Raw genomic sequence first — 19,062 nt, forward strand, 5'->3', positions numbered from 1 at the left:
TGGAGTTTTCCCCATGAGCCCAGATCTTTGGAGAGGGGTGAGCATTCTTCCCCTGTTTGTCCCTTTTGCCATTTCACCCCTGCATCACATTTCCACCACACTAATCTTTCCAACTGTAACACTGGGGAAATCAGTACAGTGTTTTCTGCTCTTAAGAACCTCATCCTTCTCCAGGCACGTTCACAGTACTGTGCTGAAGAGTACAGAAATGCTCACGAGGGTGATTCATCTTCAGTTTTCACTTTGGCAATGAGCAGAAGCCCTGGTTAAGATCTTGGTGCTGCAACACTGACTTCTGTAGAAAGACATCTGAAGAAAGAGACTTTACTTTGAACACAACAGCTGAAATGCAGAAGAGGAATAGCAAAAGACAAGAGCACTGCCAACAGTTAAGGCACAGGAGTGTGGCATCACTCGTGAGACATCAGGCATCTCCTTTCCAGACCAAGTCTCTATTTGCTGGACTGGGAAAGAAGATCTTTGCCATCATGACATTGTTGAATAGGGAAGGCTATAAAAAAAAAAAAAAAAAGTTCTTAATGTGTTAATTCCATTTTTTGAGCAATGCAAGTCTTAGCAAAGAACAATATAGTTCTTTTCAGACTTCTTTAATCTAATGAAAGTAAACATGAAGGGTTTCCCATATTTCTTAACACAGAGCCATTAACAGAATACTTCCTAAAGATGACGACTATCACTTTCCATAAACACTTTGTCAGAGCATTTTTAGAAAAGTCATTCTGAAGGCATCTAACTAGGAATGTCATAACAACATGGCAAACTAGAAGTAACGGGCAACAGTTGGGTTTACTTGGCAAAATACAGAGTTGAGAGTATTGTTAACTTACACAGACAGCCCTAGAAAAATAATAATAACAGAAGCAACTACAATAAATATAATTTTTAGGGTTAAATTAATTTGCTTTTAATTTGTTTTTTTGCACACAATCATCACCATAAATGTTTTGGCTTGATCAAGTAGAACAACCAGTTCTCAAAGAAGGGAACATTTATCAAAAAAATTATTCTTTTGTGTGGTCTAACTTCTGTTTTAGATAAACTGACATCGTAAGTCCTTTAGCAACAGCACTGCTCAGAGCTGTATTCCCAATCCCACATTGACAACCCAGCAATTCTCTGAATGCAGAGAAGATAAATGGAGTTAATGCCACTAAACAAACATGACATTTTTGTTGTACCGTGATCACAGATGAGTCACTAAGTAAAATGATTAATCACAAATCAATGTTACTAGGCTCATTTAGAGATGATTCTCTCTTTGCAAAGCAGGTAGAAGCTCTAAATTTATAGGCTAATGAGTTTATTCTAGCTGTAGCAGTCTTGTTATTGGTCTTCAGCATCAGAGCCCGCAGGAAATTCGTGCGCAATTAAGCTAAAGTGATGACCTCCTTATACACAGTTTGGCACTCTTTTATCAGATAGTGTCCTGTGCAAATATATAAATGAATTGAAGCATTACATAGAAATTACAGCTAATGCAATACCAAGAAAAACAGACATACTCCAGAATTTTAATACATGTGCCAATAAGGTATCTCGACCATAAATTACACTCATTTTATCTGCCTGCAAATGGGTTTATCTGTCCACAAATGGGTTTGTACTGAGATTTTAGACTGCTTCATTTTTGGTTGGCTAACATTTGTAACTTCTACAAACAGTTTTATGAGCTAAATTGTTTCAGGAGGAAGTACATGGACTTTTGTTGAGCAACGTGTTTACAAGTCATACATCTACTGTGAATACTCTCTATTTGGTAAATAAATTCACCTTATTAACTACTTCACAGAAAAAAAAAGTTCTTTCAAGCTTCATAAAGATTTGTTGGCACCATAGCACCTTTTTCTTCACATTTCATTTAATGAAATTAAATACTTGCATGTGCTTACACATGTATGTATCTGCCTCCTAAATCTGCCAATATAAATTGTTTCTGGAGTGATTGCTTCCAATGTAAAAAATGGGTAATTTTCCAAGTCAACAGATCTTAACCAAGCCTACATCCGATAGGCCCTGGAACCCTGTACTGCCAGACAGGGTCTATTGCAAGCAGAGTTGGCTCAACATCAGATATGATTTAAAGAATGTTAAATGAATATGTGACAGTTCGATCAATTACTGAGCAAAGTTGATCACTGAAGTTGAACACAGGAGACATTATATCTGAAAAGTGATCTAAACTATATGCAACAGTGTTGTGCACTCGTGAAAGTTAGCCAGCTGTTAAAAGGAACTTGATTCAGCTCTTCCTTGGTTCCTAGTACTAAAAAAAGAAAAAAAAAAAAATCAAACCAAACAGGACAAGAAAGTGAAACAAAACCCCACAACTAATCATTTTCTACATTGAAAAAAGGAAGCAGGGAATAAATCAAGTGCCTTTTAACTACCTAAGAATGGCAACAAATACAAAGAAATGAGAATTACTTAAACAAGTAGGAAGGTCTATGATTAATTAAAAACATCTTTTCAGTAACTCCTAAGGAGTCTTCATGACCGCCATGCTGCACTTATTTTCAGGAAATGTAGACAGGAACTAGATAACAAGAAATACAAGACAGTTATGTAGGCTTTTAGGAAGAATGTGTATCACACTGTGGGAGGTCTGTAACTACTTGTGTACCCCAGAAGTCAGTGCTGGGTCCAGTCTTGTTCAGCATCTTCATCAACAACCTGGAGGAAGGGATAGAGCCCACCCTCAGCAGGTTTGCTGATGATACAAAGCTGGGAGGAGTGGCTGACACACCTGAGGGCTGTGCTGCCATTCAGCGAGACCTGGACAGGCTGGAGAGCTGGGCAGAGAGGAACCTGATGAGGTTCAACAGGAGCAAATGTAGAGTCTTGTACTTGGGGAGGAATTGCTGCACACATCAGTACAAGTTACGGTCTGATCTGCTGGAAAGGAGCTCTGCAGAGCAGGACCTGGGTGCCCTGGTGGATAAGCATTTGCCCATGATCCAGCAGTGTGCCCTGGTGGCCAAGAAGGCCAATGGGACATTGGTATTAAAAAGAGCACAGCCAGCAGGGCAAGAGAAGTGATCCTCCCCCTCTGCTCTGCCCTGGTGAGGCCACATCTGGATCACTGTGTTCAGATCTGGGCTCCTCGCTTCAAAAGAGACAGGGATCTTCTAGAAAGACTTCAGTGAGGGCCACAAAGATGATGAAGGGCCTGGAGCATCTTCAGCACAAAGAAAGGTTGAGAGACCTGGAGCTGTTCAGCCTGGAGAAGGCCAAGAGGGATCCCATCACTATTTATAAATAACTGAAGTGTGGGAGTCAAGCTATGGGAGCGGATTCTTCCTTGTAGCAAGCAACAATAGAACAAGGGGCAACAGGCAGAGACTGGAACACAAGGAAGAACTTTACCATGAGAATGACAGAGCAGCAGAACAGGCTGCCCGGAAAGGTGGAGTCTCCCTCTCTAGAGATATTCAAGACCCATCCAGACACCTTACCTGTGCAACCTGCTGTAGGGAACCTGCTCTAGCAGGGGGTTGGACTCGATCTCTAAAGGTTTTTCCCAGCCTCCACAGTTCTGTGATTCTGTTAAAGCTCTTTACTCCGCAATCATCATTTAAAGGTTTACTCCCTTTCAAAATTAGCCAGGCACACATTTTCCCTACGAGAGAAATTCCAGAATGACCAGAATCTGCTACCGAGAGCCCAGGAAGGAAGTCTCCACAGCAGCCACCTTGCGGATAGGCAGCTAGGCAGATGTTGCAGTGCTATTCTGAACTCGGCATCTTAGCTTTCAGACCATTTGCTCTGTAATTTTTCCCATACATAAGCAGCAATAAGCAATGCATTCACAAGAAACTGCACACTGTAGTCACAGCAGAACCAAGCACCCTTCAGGTCAGTTCTCCATCTTGAAATGAAAAGTGCATTTGAGCAGCATCACATCAACTGTCCCACAGCAGACGTAGCATACAGCTCCTAGACATGAGGCAGCTTGTATTTTGAAGATATACTGGCACAGTGCAACTCATTAAAGGTGTTAGACTCAGATGACAACATTTAACCAATCAATACAGTCAGAAACATCCCTTCTTGCAAGCAGTCAGGAGAAACACCCATGTTTCTGAGCACTTCCAAGCCCGGGATTTTCTCAGCACTAGGCAATGATACCAGTCCTCCTGACAGTGAAAAAACAGTGGCCAAGTATGCTGTGAAGGTGAATGCTAGTAGGTCACGGGATTTGCAAGATGCTATTTCTCCCATGAGAAGCACTTACAGAAAGAAGCTGCACTTCCTTACAGGAGCTCAGTGGACACAAGGACCAGAAATACACTTGCAAAAGAAGTCTCAGATCACCCACAACCAGCCAGCACACAAGGCCTGACAACAACAGCTTTCCAACTGATTGTGAGAACGCATCTCTCTGCTAAGGTATTTTGATAATTTTCAATCAAAAAACTATATATATAACCTATAGATATTTACATACATTTAAATATTTCTATTAACTTATAGTGGCAGGTAAGGATCTGTAGCTGGTTTCACTAATGCCTTGCTTACAGTTGCTCTGCTTTTGGATTTGTGTGGAGCACTGCTGTAAGGCTTCTGTATCTGATAATGGCTTATGTACTTCTATTGATATAAATGGCTCTTGAGAAAGAGCCACACACTGAACAAACATTTGTCTAAATAAGTATTTCATTCAGTGACTAGAACTTGCATTTCTCTTCGCATTTTCTCAATGTCTTCCTAACCCTGTATGAGGCCAATAAAAGCTTGGCTTCAATAATGAACCTGAGATTCCAAGGAGAGGTCCTCACATTCTCTCTGTTGTGAAGTCCATTAGTGAGCTTTTTAGCACTAGCAAGAACTGTCAGACAAGCAGAGAAAAAAAATAAATGAAAACTTCACTACAGAACAGCTCCAGCTGAAGCAGCACTTTCCTCTGCTCCAAAGGAAGCCCCAAAGCCCCATGCAGAAGGTATTACTCTAAAAAATAATGGCACAACTACATGTTCTCCCTGCTGCCTCCCAGTGATACAGTAGGCATCTATATGATGAGAATCAGTGCATTAAGAGCTGCCTGCTCGTTTTCTATCAGCACACAGCCTTACCAGGTGCAAAATCCACAGCTCACACTGAGGAAGGCTGAATGCAAAACCAAGTGGGAAGTTTAAAGCAGTGGCACAGTGTACAATCAGCTTCCTCCCCAGAATTACTACAAAACTTAATTCCCCTCATATTTTTTGTTTAAACAGGATGTAAAATAACAACAAGAAAATCATTTGCTGCAAGCAACGCAAGCAGCTGGATTCTCAAGAACTACAACGGCTACAGTGCTCCCTCTGGTGGGACCGAGTGAATTAGTTATCTTCACTACGCATCAGTCACCTCCTACACACATCCATTAATCTTTCTCCCACATAAACTACCCAGAAATGCAGCAGGTACTGACACCCAAGTAGCACTGGAGAAACTCCACAGCACAGCTAATCTACCACATTTTAGCTTCAGGAAAGTAGTCTGCATTACAAGAGACAAGCTGTCACACAAGTGATGCTGCTGATGGAAGCCTGTGCAAAGGAGCATAAAATGAGATTGCAGATCAGAAATGCAGATTTGAATTGAAATTCCAACTCGGCACCAACAAAACTATTTAGAAGAGATGGGTGTTCTGCAAGGGAGTGAAAAAAGTCTTCTATCTAATAGGACACAAGACACTGAAGCTCACATACAAAGGATCTCAGGGAATCAAATTATAGCTTCTTCTGTACTAGTAAATGTTTAGATAAAGTGTATAATGCAGGCCAGTAGCTAGAGAAGGCTGAAGACAGCAAGATCATACCCAGTGCTATCTTTTCCTAACAATTTAATAAAGGAAATTTATCAATTGGTTTATTTTGCCAGTGTGGAAATTTTGGTTCAACTTACGCCCAGGTAGTGCCTGGCCACCAAGCAAGACAAGTGAAACTTGTTACACGTGAGAGAAGGATAAATGAAGAAACGTTTAAGTAGTGATAATGAGTTCCACAACACACAGTATAACACACTCACTCCACAGTCAAACCAGAAAATCCATTTCCGAGGTAACAGCTGAGTGGCTGAGCAATGAACTGCTGCAATGGGACTTCCTGAGGAGGTTCAGGAGTCCACAGCACTGCAGCTCAGTGAGACCACCTGGTTCAGAAAACACAAGCAAAAGCTTCTGGGTACCATCCATACAGCAACAAATCCTCAGTGTGAGTGAGCACAAGGAGCCAAGGACCTTGGAAGCATTTCCATTCATTTTGCTGCAAAGTACTTTGCACGCTCACTCACCTTTGGGTGAAAGCATCCTATAAGCACAGCTGTTAAGTAAAGGCAAAGCATCACAACAGCAGTACCTTCACAGTTGTATTCTACATTCTCTCAGTCACACGCTCCACAATTACGGGTTTCTGACGTTTTGACAAGATTTGCTGTTATGTGTATTTCCATCCCCACCCACCCTCTACCATCCCGCAATACGTACAGAATTAGGCCGGTGAATTTTAGCTTTCTGAACACTGAGGAACACCAGTGAACCAGCTGTTCTCACCTCTTCAGAAAGTGCTTGTTTCCAGGGTGGGGGGGAAGAAGAGCAATTTTCATAATGCAACACACAAAACTCCAAGGTTGCTGAGACAGAGAATATGAAAGGAAGTTCAAAGACAAGACAGAACACACAGGTGGACAAGAGCATCCTCACAGTAGCCTACTCAAACTCTGCTTATTGCAAAGCCACCACCGTGTCCTGCCTGCTGCTGCACAGCCTGGTGTGCATCTCCAGTTTCTGGAATCTCCACCATACCTGCTTCACTGTAGCAGATGAGAACTGATTTACAATACAGACACGTATTCACCATGCATATGCCTTTAAGAGCAAGATAGGCCAGGAGTTTATAAGGCAGTCTCGTTAGGGATTTTAAATATTACAGGATAGGTGATAGCTTGATGGCTACAGACACTGAGGATGACAGCAGAAGAAAATCCAGTTATTGCCAGCAACAGAAGTGATCAGGTTTCCTACATCCAGGCCCACAGCTACATAGCATGTATATATCTCAATATATAGATAGATAGATAGATATAGATATATATAGATAGATAGATATAGATATATAGATATATCTCAGTATATATCTCAAAAATCCTCCGGCACAGAAATCAGTAACAAAAGAGACAGGTTTCAATACAAAATACTTGGGTTATATCATTTGTAATTTTTTCCCCCTAAGAAAGGATTCTGATCAAGTTTTATGGTCAAACTACTTTAGTTAGGGAGGGACTGCTGGGCCTTCTGTCAAAGAAAGAGTTTGCATGCTTCATTTTACTTCTTTCTCCATGAACAGTGAATATATAAACCCAATGTATGAATAACCCTGTTCTGAACAAGTATCACATAGTTTAATAAATTTGCTACGTCATCAGTTTTAATTCCAACCTGTATTCCAATATGCACATGACTATTTTCAAATACAACAAAAGTTTGAAGTAAACAGCATCAGTCATCAGCATGGCAATTGGTAAATCCTTCACAACTTCAGAAAAACCTCTATAAACATTGTGGGAAGTAGATACAGAATGTACATAAAAGAGTTCTCTATACAAAAGTGCATCTTAGCAATAAAATTAGCAAAGAACCTGAAAAAAAGCCTCAATGTAAGCAGTACCACTTAAACTATACCATCCATCTCACCCCCCAACTCCAAAAAAAAACCAAGAAAAAAAAACTCACTTTCTCCTTGCTTTGGTTATTAACTGTATTCAAGGCTTCAACGTCACTTTTTTTAACTGAAGAATTTATTTATAATTTAGAAGTACTTTAAAGTTAGCCAGATGAGAGAGAATGCAGGTATGCTTAATCAGAGTTAATAGTCAAAACAGTCAAGCATTGAATATTATTAACATTTGCACTTAGAAGATTAATAATTGAACTTTGCCATTCTTAGATGGAAAACAGTGGTTAATTAGGTCCTTTCTGCACCCAAAAACCGCAAGATTCAGAATCTTAAACCAATAAATCTAACGTCAGCCATGAAAAACTGGCTTATGAGAATGAACCTCAAGAGCCCCAGAACAGCCAGGTTTGTTGGTATTTAGAGACCAACGCACCAACTGAATTCAAAGCTCAAAGAGCATTAAGAAAAAAGGAATGGCTTCAGGCCATTCAGCATAGATGAACGGTAAATATTGCCATTTTATATGCTTCTATACCATGTATGCGCTCTGTTGTAAATGCATATGAATAAATTCAAATAGTTGTGGTGGGGTTTTGTTTTGTTTTCCATTTTTCCCCCAAAGAACGACCATGATCTTCACAGGTTTCAAACCACAGTATGAAAACTAAAAGTTAAACCTAGGAAAGCCTTGCAAACACCTTGATTGCTCCTTAGTAAGCACCCCTTACTCAGCATATGCTCTTTTAATCAGTTTCCCACATAAAGAAAAATAGTTCATGTCTTAACAAAGGGCAACATCAGATACACACACAGATTAGACAGGTTTGTCAGGCAGCTAGCTTTCTTCCTTATAGTTAAAATTATATTAGAAAAGAATGTTCTCTATTGTTTACAGTCTTATTGCAATCAGACTTTCAGTGCTCCTTCTAAGCCTTTTTAGAGAAAAAGTTACCATGGAAGCAAACCATTAATGTTACACAGCTTAAATAATTACATTTGTATTACAGTGGGTACAAAGCACATAGTTGCACAGCTTCAGTACCATGGAGCAATACATCTATTATTTTTTTTCCCCTATGTGTCTCTATTCTGCTTTTAAAGACATTTATCTTCAATGAAGGAAACGCAGAGTTTTGCTGTTGGTTTTTCTTCTTTAGACACACTACAAAATAAGTCTGAATTTTAACAGTCTACTGTTGTTCTGCACCTATCTGAACCCAGCAAGCTGTAGATAGCCTCCTGTAAAAACAAAGCAGCAGCTGCAGTGGCTGAACACTTGAATCAGCAAGATGAGGTTTAACAACAATTTCAATGACTAACGCAACAAGAATCCACTACTAATTTTAAGCATACAGTATTTTGCAGAATCTGAGAACAACACCTCTCCTCTCACCCCTACTCAAAATTAGGGTGTCATTAGAAACTAAGAAGGATGCAAAAGACAAAAGTGCACATAGAAGTATGTGATACAGTCCGAATCCCACAGCTATTCCTAGTGCAATTCTCAGAGATGCCAAGTACTTAACACAGAGGGAAGCAAGCAGTCATGAAGGATCTGATCAGAGCATTCCTAGTTTTGTATTCTTAGGTTAAAATCACTCTGGAACCACAAGATCACAGAGCTGTAAGTTGGCACCCCTGTAAGCCCATACTTTTATGTCCATTTGTCTGAACTGAAGCAATGGAAGCATCCAGCTGGAGATGACCTACCCCAACCAGCTACCATGGCACCAGGAACTTTTCTCCACTGCAGCAGGTGAGTAATCAGAACAATTTAATCACTTGGATTAATTTGTACTCTCTTAGGATCAAGCTGGAAATACTATCCTCTCTCATTTAATAACCTCGGGAAGCAAGCAGACAGGTATCAAAACAAGGAGTTCCAGCTCTCAACACAGCCCGAGGAATTTAAACTCTGAAAGGCTACTGAGATGGACTAAAATGACACCCCTCAAACTCCATCGCCCTGAGGCACTGCATCCTTGTATGCCACTAAAAACTTCTTAGTATTATTTCTACAGAAGGAAGAGAGGTATCAACCAGTTATAGAGCAGTGCAAGTGAATACTGACAGGAAACAGTCACTTCTGGTTAGCAGCCAAATGATGGGCAATACAGAGTAGCTAACATCCAAGTTTAAAATGACATTACACAGCTTTTTTTAATCAATGGCTAAGTCTGGCAGCAGTGAGAGTGACAAAGTCCACATGTACTAGTTAGAGAATGGACCTCACTTGTATCTCACCAAAGCCCTTTCAGAAGTCATTGTTCAGATACTTATTTCAGGGCCATAGGGAATGCCACCTCTAAAATTAAGATACTTGAGCTGTCACAGCAAACAAGTATGTGTAAGACATGCAAAATGAGTGAGCAAGTCACCCCAAATCTATATAAAGTGGACTGTGCAATTCTGCAGGATTGGGCTACATGCTGCATTTACAGGCACCTGTGACCACGCTGAACTCATTAGTTAATGAGAGCACAATGAAAGCAGTAAAGCATTAGTATTAATAAAAAAAAAAAAGTAAAAAAAAAAAATCACCTTCTGAACTCAGAATTAGAAAATGCTTTTATAGCCCCTTACGTTTCACACTGAAATTTAAAAATATCAATTTTATCTCAGGTGCTGGTGGAAAGAATATCGTAACCAGTAGTTCCAAGGCAAGGACAGAAGCCGCTTTACAAATAGTCATGATGAGGAAACAGGTTAAATCTGCTACTTCTACCTCCCCACCTGTCATCTGAATTTTAAGAGATACTTCAAAAGCAGGATGCTGAAACACATTCAGAACAGTGCAGCAACTCACACAGAAGACTCAATCCTCAGCTAGGGGGCAAGTATAGCAAGCATATAATTAGAAAAGCAGAGCTGTTGTCTATGCCTAAGCTTTCTTGCCTACAAGATGAATTTAGATATAAATTTAGAAATAAAGGAAAAAGAGACACCAAAGCTGTGCGCCTCTTGTTTGCAAGTCTGTTTCCAATAGCATTTTTAACTATTCTAAAAAGGGTCCTAGACAACTTTAATACAGATTAATGTACTTTTAATGCATAAAAGTATTGCATTTAAATCTCTTTACAGCAATCCTTGGGATGTATTGGTCAACCTTTACTATTGATCAGACTTAGACACTGAGCTGCAAAATAATTTTTTAAAGACTAAGTTTGCAAATTGTATTTTTTTTTTGTCTTTTTTCCTTTTCTTAAATCTACCTGCTTCCTAAACAACTATACAATTAGGCATTATTTATGTATACAAATTTTCTGCTTTAGAAGTCCTGCTTCTTACTTTCTATGTACTTTGAGGTAATCAGCAACTATTAGCAATGGGATTTATCACAATATTTTGATTTTGTATGATCCAACAGAAAGCCTTACAGAATTAAAGTCTGTTTGGTACCATCCCACTCACCCCCTCCCCCAAGCTAAACAACTTTCCTAACAGGAAAGAAAGAGACAAAAACAGCCAAGTTTAATAACACAAACTATGAAAACAAAAAATGCTGGAATATAGAACTGCATACTTAGTGTCATCCAAAAGCATCCCTAGGTATGTGCCTTGCAAGAAAGTAGCATGTTAGCCAAGTTCAGTTTTCCATAACAACTATCAGCAGCTTTTCTGAAGTCAATTAAGTTTCTGAAGTCTTACTTGCAAAATTAAATCTCAAAAAGCTGAAGTTACTCAACTCTTAGAACATCTTACAAAAATTATACTTGAGGAAAGACCTGGTTTATACTGTTAACGTTAATCAAAATTTGGTCAAGAAATACATGTAAACAATAATACGTTTAAGGCTTAGAAAGAACACTGATAATTTCACCCCTGTCACATTAAAACATCCACATCTCCTTCATGGTCCTCTTCAGTCACTTTTAAAGAGAGCACTTCTTCATTAAGAAACAATCCACTCAGTCTTTCCTTACGAGCTTGTCTCTGCTCTTTCAGCTGTCTCTTGCGTAAGGCTTTTTGCTGTAATTTCCGTTGCTTGGAACGTTTCTGTCAAAATACAGACAACAGACAAAAATGAGATGTTGTTCAGCATATTACTTAGCAACTTTAAAGGTGCTTTCTACGTTAAACGATATATTAAGGTCTGGTCTGAAAAAACTTAATGAAGCTAGATAAATCATTGAACTCTCACTCACCTTACCCAAAAGTAATCAGATGACCTACTCTACAGATGTCATGCCAGAAGAAATGGCCAGTACTGACTCGGCTAAGTAACATCAGCAGATCCACAGTTACTAAACACATCCTTTCATGTCCCACTTAGGATCAATTAAGCAACAGTAGTAAGATACAAAGCTTAAAACATATGTATGCAATTAGAAACTTTTACTTTTGAATCCCGGATTCTTTCTGCAGCGCTCGCAGACAAATTACTGTCGCTGTGTGCTCGACTCATGTTGGCACTTGAATTTGAAGCAGAGTTAGCAACACTGGAACCACTGCTGCTCGCCGAGCTGACCATGCTGGCGCTGCTGCTGCTGACGCTGGCACCACTCACACCACTGGTACTGGCACAACTGTAGCTGCTCCTCTTCCAGTTTTCCCTTGCAGATCGCTGACGAGGTCCATGTTCTTTGATATAGTTTCTCACCTTTGGAAAAGATGCAATAGAATTAGTAAAGCTTGATAAATAGTGCACTGAGACACACCTTTGCATGTAAAAGAAACCAAACTGCCCATCAGTAACGATGAACAAGTTCAGCTAATCTCTTAGAACATTTCGCCGTGGCTGCTTAAATCTTAAGTCACCTTACAATCACCAAGAGAACTAACCTAACTACGTACTACCCTCATTGCAGAAAGAAGAAAAATGAGTAACAAGGTTCTGTTTATCTTCTCTTCTGCTCATTCCCCTCAGTTTTCAAGTTACAGTAATAACACAAAACAGAAATACCAGTAAAGTTCATCTGAACTACAACATTTACCCAAGTATTTAAACCATTTATTTTGCTACATACAATCAAAAAAAGGAGAAGTAGTACTTTAAGATGATACTTATCTTGAAGCATAAAGTAGCCCAAATCCACCAGAGTGGTGATTGTTTACCCTTTTCAATCTTTACATTTACCCTGTTTACCCTTTTCAATCTTTACATTCATCACAATCACAAACACAGAGCAACACACAGGAGTTCAGCCTGCCAGGATTCTGCATCTCTTCCCAACAATACCTCACAACACAACAAAGCAGGCAGTAGCACATACCTACCATACCAACCAGTCACCATTCTTCTTAGAATCTGTATTTTGTAACATCTTTAAAATATATTGGTTCATATCTTTTTACATTAAGTTTACAGACTCCTCCTTAAGGAGGGGATTACTTCTCCCTCTAATTCCTTTGAATCTGAAGCACTTATTCATGTTCTCTTGGTAAATTCATCTCCACAACCAGTCAGCAGTCATGAAACTGAATCAGCTTTGTCATAAGCAGTACTGGTTAACTCATTACACACATGCCAGCATTTCAGAACTGACTGCTAGACTTCTAACAAATACACGATCAGTCTTTTATGTAAGTTTAATACATACAACACATTTTTGAATTGGTTTCCTTCTTGACAGCACTGGTCTATTTCCTTGTACATTACAATGATAGAGAAGAATTGATCACGACTCTAAGAGTTTGCAAGACAAAACAGATGCTAGAGGAACTGAAAAAACCAAAAAGGCATACATACAAACCTTAACTCACCTGTTTCAATTTTTCATCTGTGAGACAGTTTAGCTCAATAATGAATTCACTATCTGTAGGGGATATCTGAGCAGTAGGGTCAATAATTTTGATAATGTCAAGTTGCTCTCGAAGGCCCATCTCCGTACTGACTTTGCGACTTAAATATTCAATATATTCAACCTACAACCCAAAGAAAAGCAAGTAATTTTTGAAGTGTACTAATTTTAACAAATGAAAAAAAAAAAAAGATCATCAGAATAAAATGTTCTCATTTATTGCTTCCTATGATCCTTGGCTCACTGAGAATCTGCAAAAACTCAAGGTAAAAGCTTGAAAACATGCAAAACAACCCATTCTGGTTGCAAAAGACAAGATTTAATGCCAAGAATCAAACAATACTGAAAATAGTTGTGTTTACACCTACACAACCACTACGTCTTTAAAGCCATTGCATTGATTCTTCTCTATCTTGCAGTTCTCATGTATGGAAAGAGTTAATTTCACCTGTTCATCGTTTGTCATTGCACTCCATGGAAGTTCATCAAGATTCCTATGCTTGTTTTTCTTTCTTGGAAGCAGACATGGAGAGCTTGGAATACTAGGTATAACATCAGAAAGTACATCACTCCCACTTGTAATGTCACTGCCAGGCAGCTTGTAATATGCAAGAGAAAGAACAAAGCCTTAGAATACAGCAGACACATTTAAAGTCATTCCAACACAATCAACAATTCAAAACAGAGTCAAATTAGCAAACCATCGTTATCTGTATGCTCTAACAACTACCTAATAATTACTGAAAACCTACAGTACTTCTTTAGCCTTTCTACAATCTGCAAGCACAGCAAACTCAAATCACACTACCCTCAACATAGACCTCTTTTTTTTTTTTTTTTTAATTACATTTAAATAAGAACAGAATGATGTGGCATTTCAGTATTTCCCTTCTCTCACTGTAAACTGCCCATTACATTCTAAAGCCAAACCTCACATACTTACTTTAGGAAAGGTCTCTTCAGAGTAGGTCTGTAATTTATACCACATCCCATAATTACATGATACAACTGAATTAAAATTGCCACTTTCCTGGAAGCAACTGCAAAATGTTAGCTAACTTCATATGTACAACTGACATATAATTTCTGAATGCTTTTCCAGTTACAGTGTGACAGCTGGATTACTCATACTCAGATTGTGCCAGAGAACACTGTACAAAACTACAAAAGTCTTTCAAAAATGGTACAAGTTGAATCAACCATGTCTCTGAAAAAAAGGCTTGTTAAAAAAAAGCTGGTTACTAATCAAACATGTTGTCAGCTAACTAAGATGTGAGAAATTCCTTCTTTTCAAAACAATCCCCCAGTTCATCAGGCAACTAAAATTTCACTCCTCTGCAAAACATTGAATCATTGGGATCCAACCAAAATTGCTCCTCCAGGCTGCACTACACACTTGTAACTTCAAAACCTACAGACACTAACAGACAAAAGTAGTAAGAAATTCAGAGCAAATTTCAGTCCATGTTATCTTATGCATATTTGAATCTTTCAGAACAGAATTTGTACTTTCTTGAAAGCTGTATTCAGTCCCTATGCTGCATTTACAAGATGCTTTGTCTAAGCTTTATGACAAAACAAACACATTCTTCAATGTATTCTGATGCACAATATTTCCTATTTCAAAGTTATGCACACATTAGAAGTTGATTTAAGTCTACAAAACAAGAAGATCTAAGTGCTGGAGTATTGCATCCAGGCCTAAGGCCCCCCAATACAAGAAGCACCTGGAACACAACCACAAAAGGGTCACAAGGATGCTCAGAGGACTCAGAGAGCACCTCTCATATGAAAGCACGCTGAGGGAGTTGGGCTTGTTTAGCTTGGAAAAGACCCTGGAGAGACCTCACTGCAGCCTTCCAGTGCTCCTGTTATAAACAGGAGGGAGACTGTGATAGTGATGGGACAAGGGAAAATGGCTTTAAATCAAACGAGGGGGAGATTTAGGTTAGATATTAGGAGGAAATTTTTTACTCAGAGGTGGTTGAGGCACTGGTACTGCTGCCCAGAGAAGCTGTGGATGCCCCGTCCCTGCAGGTGCTCAGGGCTGGGCTGGATGGGGCCCTGGGCAGTTTGAGCTGGGGAGAGGGGGCAACCTGCAGACAGAAAGAAGTTGGAACTGTGTGGATTTTAAGGTCCTTTCCTACCCAAGCCACACTGTGATTATATGATACCATTAAAAGACTGATAAAATAGTAAGACCAAACTAGACCACATTATATACAGACTAGAAAAAAAAACAGTTTAGTTTTCCACATCCAGGGAAGACAAAGAGAGCTCCTAAATTTAACCCCCCCCAAAAAAATGGAAATAGGCTATAGCAAGACTTCTGCACTTTATCAAGCTGCCAGCTCGATTTCCACAGAAGACTCAAGATGGCCAAGTCAGTGAAAACAGACACAGATCTGGTCATACAACACCTGCTGGGCAGACCCTCAAGACATAACTTGTAGCTGTGAGGTTATGTCCTGTATGTTGCTCACAAAAAAACCATAATATGTAACCACTCATCTCTGAGGAGCCAACTTCCAGACTCTCCTCCAGACTAAGTACTCTGGGACAAAATGGAACAAAACGTTCTCCTTATCACTGAAGATTCAGTTATCTGCTCCTAGGTTTCAGCAGTTATCAAGGAAAGAAAAACATGGAGGATTTTTCACTGAAAGCAAAATCCAGCCCTTAATAACCTATATAGAATTTTACATTTACAGAGGAACATTCACAGTTTACCTGCCATTCAAACTCGCTGTCTGACCAGTCCCAGTATGTGCTGATAGAGGAAGAGACATCACTGCAGACACTGCCTTCAGGGAACAAATCAAAAGAGGTGAACTCCTGGTCATCCAGCAGAGAATAGCAGTCATCTTGGTCGCCAACTGAAACCGAGGAGAACAGCTCCTCACTGCACTCTGAGCTGGCCACGCTAGTTCCACAAGAAGTCAGGTTCCATCTGTAAAGCAGGACAAAACAATCAGGAGGCAGCAACTACATTGCCATCACGTGTCCTGAAAAACATTTACTTCCCCTAGGGCTCAAAATATTATCTTGTCAGCAATGTGACTGCATTCACATTGAAATACATTTTAATTATTTAAATGCAAGAAATCTATTTTTTCAATATTTTAAAAGGTCAATTAACAACAGAAAACAGCAAGGCAAAAATCCAAAGATATTTATATTTTCATTGTAAAGTGTTAACGCTTTCCATCTCAGAATGACGAATCCCACAGCATGTACATTTTTTGCCTGTTTTATTTTCATTTTTAATATACTAAAGTTTCCTAAAACTATCACAAAAACTGAAATAAGAAAATCTAAGGAGGAAATCAATTAACCTTTTGGAATGTACAATACTCACTAATCTACATTCCAAATTAGAGTCAAGAAGTAGTTCTAGGATGACAATCCCATACAAAACTAATATTTAACTGGCAATGTAGCATAGAGATAGATGAGGCTTCGTTATTCACTGTTTTCAACTCTGTATGGCAAAAACAGACACATCCAATGAACATGTTGTTACAGTTAAGTACAAGATGGAAACCTGACGTATGAAAACGCTGCTAAGCCAGATCAAAACACCTTTTTCCCCATAATTTCTTTAAAAAGAGAGTTAACGTTGCTGCTGAATAAAACGACTGAAGACTCAGATTTCACAGAATGTATTTCCTGGGAACAAGTCAGAATTTAACAAGCTCACAAAACCAGCCTCCATCTCTGGATTTATATTACACATTGGTAAAAACTAGGTCGAGACAACTGTGAGTCAGCACAGCTCTGCAATACAGCCAAAGCTATTTGCAAAAGCTTTTAAAATTCACCATGCAAACACGCACAGTAAGTTGTCATTCTATCAGTATACGCACTTCAGTCTGGCCAACCAGAGAAAACACTTTCTTACCCAATTGCAAAAGCTGAGCAGTGCCATAAGGCAGACAGGCTGCTCCCCACCATCATTATTTAGGCTGCATACTGGCTGGCTGTTTGCAGTGGAGTCATTTCACATCTATTTGGCAAGTATGAATTCATCCGACATCAAAGGCATTCCACAAAGTTCCCTTATAGAGGATCCATGAGATCCTACTCTCCCTTTCTGCAACCCTTACCCATGTGCTATTTCACACTGGTACAGACCTTTGCAGGCAGGGTAATCAATCCGTGTATAATAGAAGAGAGGTGATAACAACATAATTCTGAACATCACAATTTCAATATTCATTAAACACTGAGGAAAGGAGGGAGAGCAGAGAGTTTTTAGACCTACCAAAGCACAGGGAGAGGTACAGGCACTCTAACACTAACCAACCATGCAGGCACCCCAGGTGTGCTGTAGCACCACTGCAGGTGTAGGCCGTCACCTCACACACAGGGAGCCTGCTCTACCTGCTGGGATAAAGTAGGTGAAAAAGAAGGGGCTACTGCTTTACAATGACTTGTGGCTTTAAAACATGGAAAGCCCTTGGGAGCAACAGTTAAACTCAACACAACACAGCACTGACTCAAAATGACTTTTGTACCTGAGTTTGTAAAATGAGCAACACTGAAGACAACACTCAGAAAGCACAGGCCCACAAAAAGAGAAACATGAAACAAATGCATGGTATCCCCCAAGCCAGCATTTAGTCCACAAATACCAAGCATCTTACCATTCACTGTCACTGTTAGGTCTTAAAATAAAATCACTGTATCACAACAACTATTTGATCAGTGTTTCTCATACTGAATCATTTAAAAACCAATAATTAAGAAACTGCCTCTTTGAAAAACACTGTTGAAGTATTATTTCACACTTCACATTGTCACTTCACACAAATTCACTTGAGAGACTGTTTATTCGTAATGCCATAGTAGAAACACTAACAACCAGTGCAAGCATTTTGTAACACTGGAATGGGAACTAAAACTACCACACACCTGCCAAAGGCTGAAGTCTCACAAGCAATTCTCGTAAAGATACAGCTGTACTCAAATTTAGTTCACACATACTCACAGTGAAATTAGGCAAGCAGGGCTGCTTGGCTTTTATTTTTCAAGTACAACCGGTTTCTTTAGAACAGGCCATCTCCACGAACTACAGACCGAAGGATTTTCCCTTAATTAGCAGCACAGGATGGGATCGCTACAGTCACCGAGCTCCTGACTCACTCGCAACCTCCGGAGGCTTGCTGGTGTCCACGCCTCTGCCGATTTGAATTACAACCACCACAGCTCACCCCAGGTGCCCGCTCACAGCGCTTTTAAAAAAAAAAAAATCGGGAAGAACCCGCGCGCCTCAAAGCCCAGCAGAGCCCACAGCTACGCGGCTGCCCCGGCCCGCACAGAACGGGGCACAGCCTCAGTGCCCGGGCAGCGCGTCTCGCCCTACAGACCTGTTGGAGTGGAAGCGGTGCAGCGGGTCGGTGCGGTGGCAGGACGAGAGCTGGCAACCGAAGTCGCTGACGTCCAGGCACCCCTCCTCGCTCAGGCTCCCGCCCCGCGGAGGGTGCTGGTGCGAAAGGAGCGGGCACGGCTCGTCAGGGGCCAGGAACTTCTCGTACAGCTCTTCGGTCATGGCGGCGGGCAGGCGGGCGGGCGCCTCACGCACGCAGAGGCCGAGCCGCAGGCGCCGCCATGAGCGGCCGCCGGCCGGAAGTGACGGGGAGCCG

General features: G+C 40.2%; 1 protein-coding gene across 1 annotated transcript; it reads right to left on the minus strand.

The window, feature by feature from the left end:
• Positions 1-8,267: 8,267 nt before the first annotated feature.
• On the minus strand, positions 8,268-19,062 carry FAM199X (family with sequence similarity 199, X-linked). Its single transcript, XM_052673363.1, has 6 exons — positions 18,787-19,062; positions 16,148-16,367; positions 13,866-14,015; positions 13,380-13,541; positions 12,016-12,276; positions 8,268-11,672 (listed from the first exon to the last, which is right to left on the minus strand). The coding sequence occupies exons 1-6, from the start codon at positions 18,966-18,968 to the stop codon at positions 11,502-11,504; spliced, it is 1,146 nt and encodes a 381-aa protein (XP_052529323.1). The 5' UTR covers positions 18,969-19,062; the 3' UTR covers positions 8,268-11,501.

Source organism: Tympanuchus pallidicinctus, unplaced genomic scaffold, assembly GCF_026119805.1.
Source record: "Tympanuchus pallidicinctus isolate F22 unplaced genomic scaffold, pur_lepc_1.0 scaffold13, whole genome shotgun sequence".
NCBI classification, from domain to species: Eukaryota; Metazoa; Chordata; class Aves; order Galliformes; family Phasianidae; genus Tympanuchus; species Tympanuchus pallidicinctus.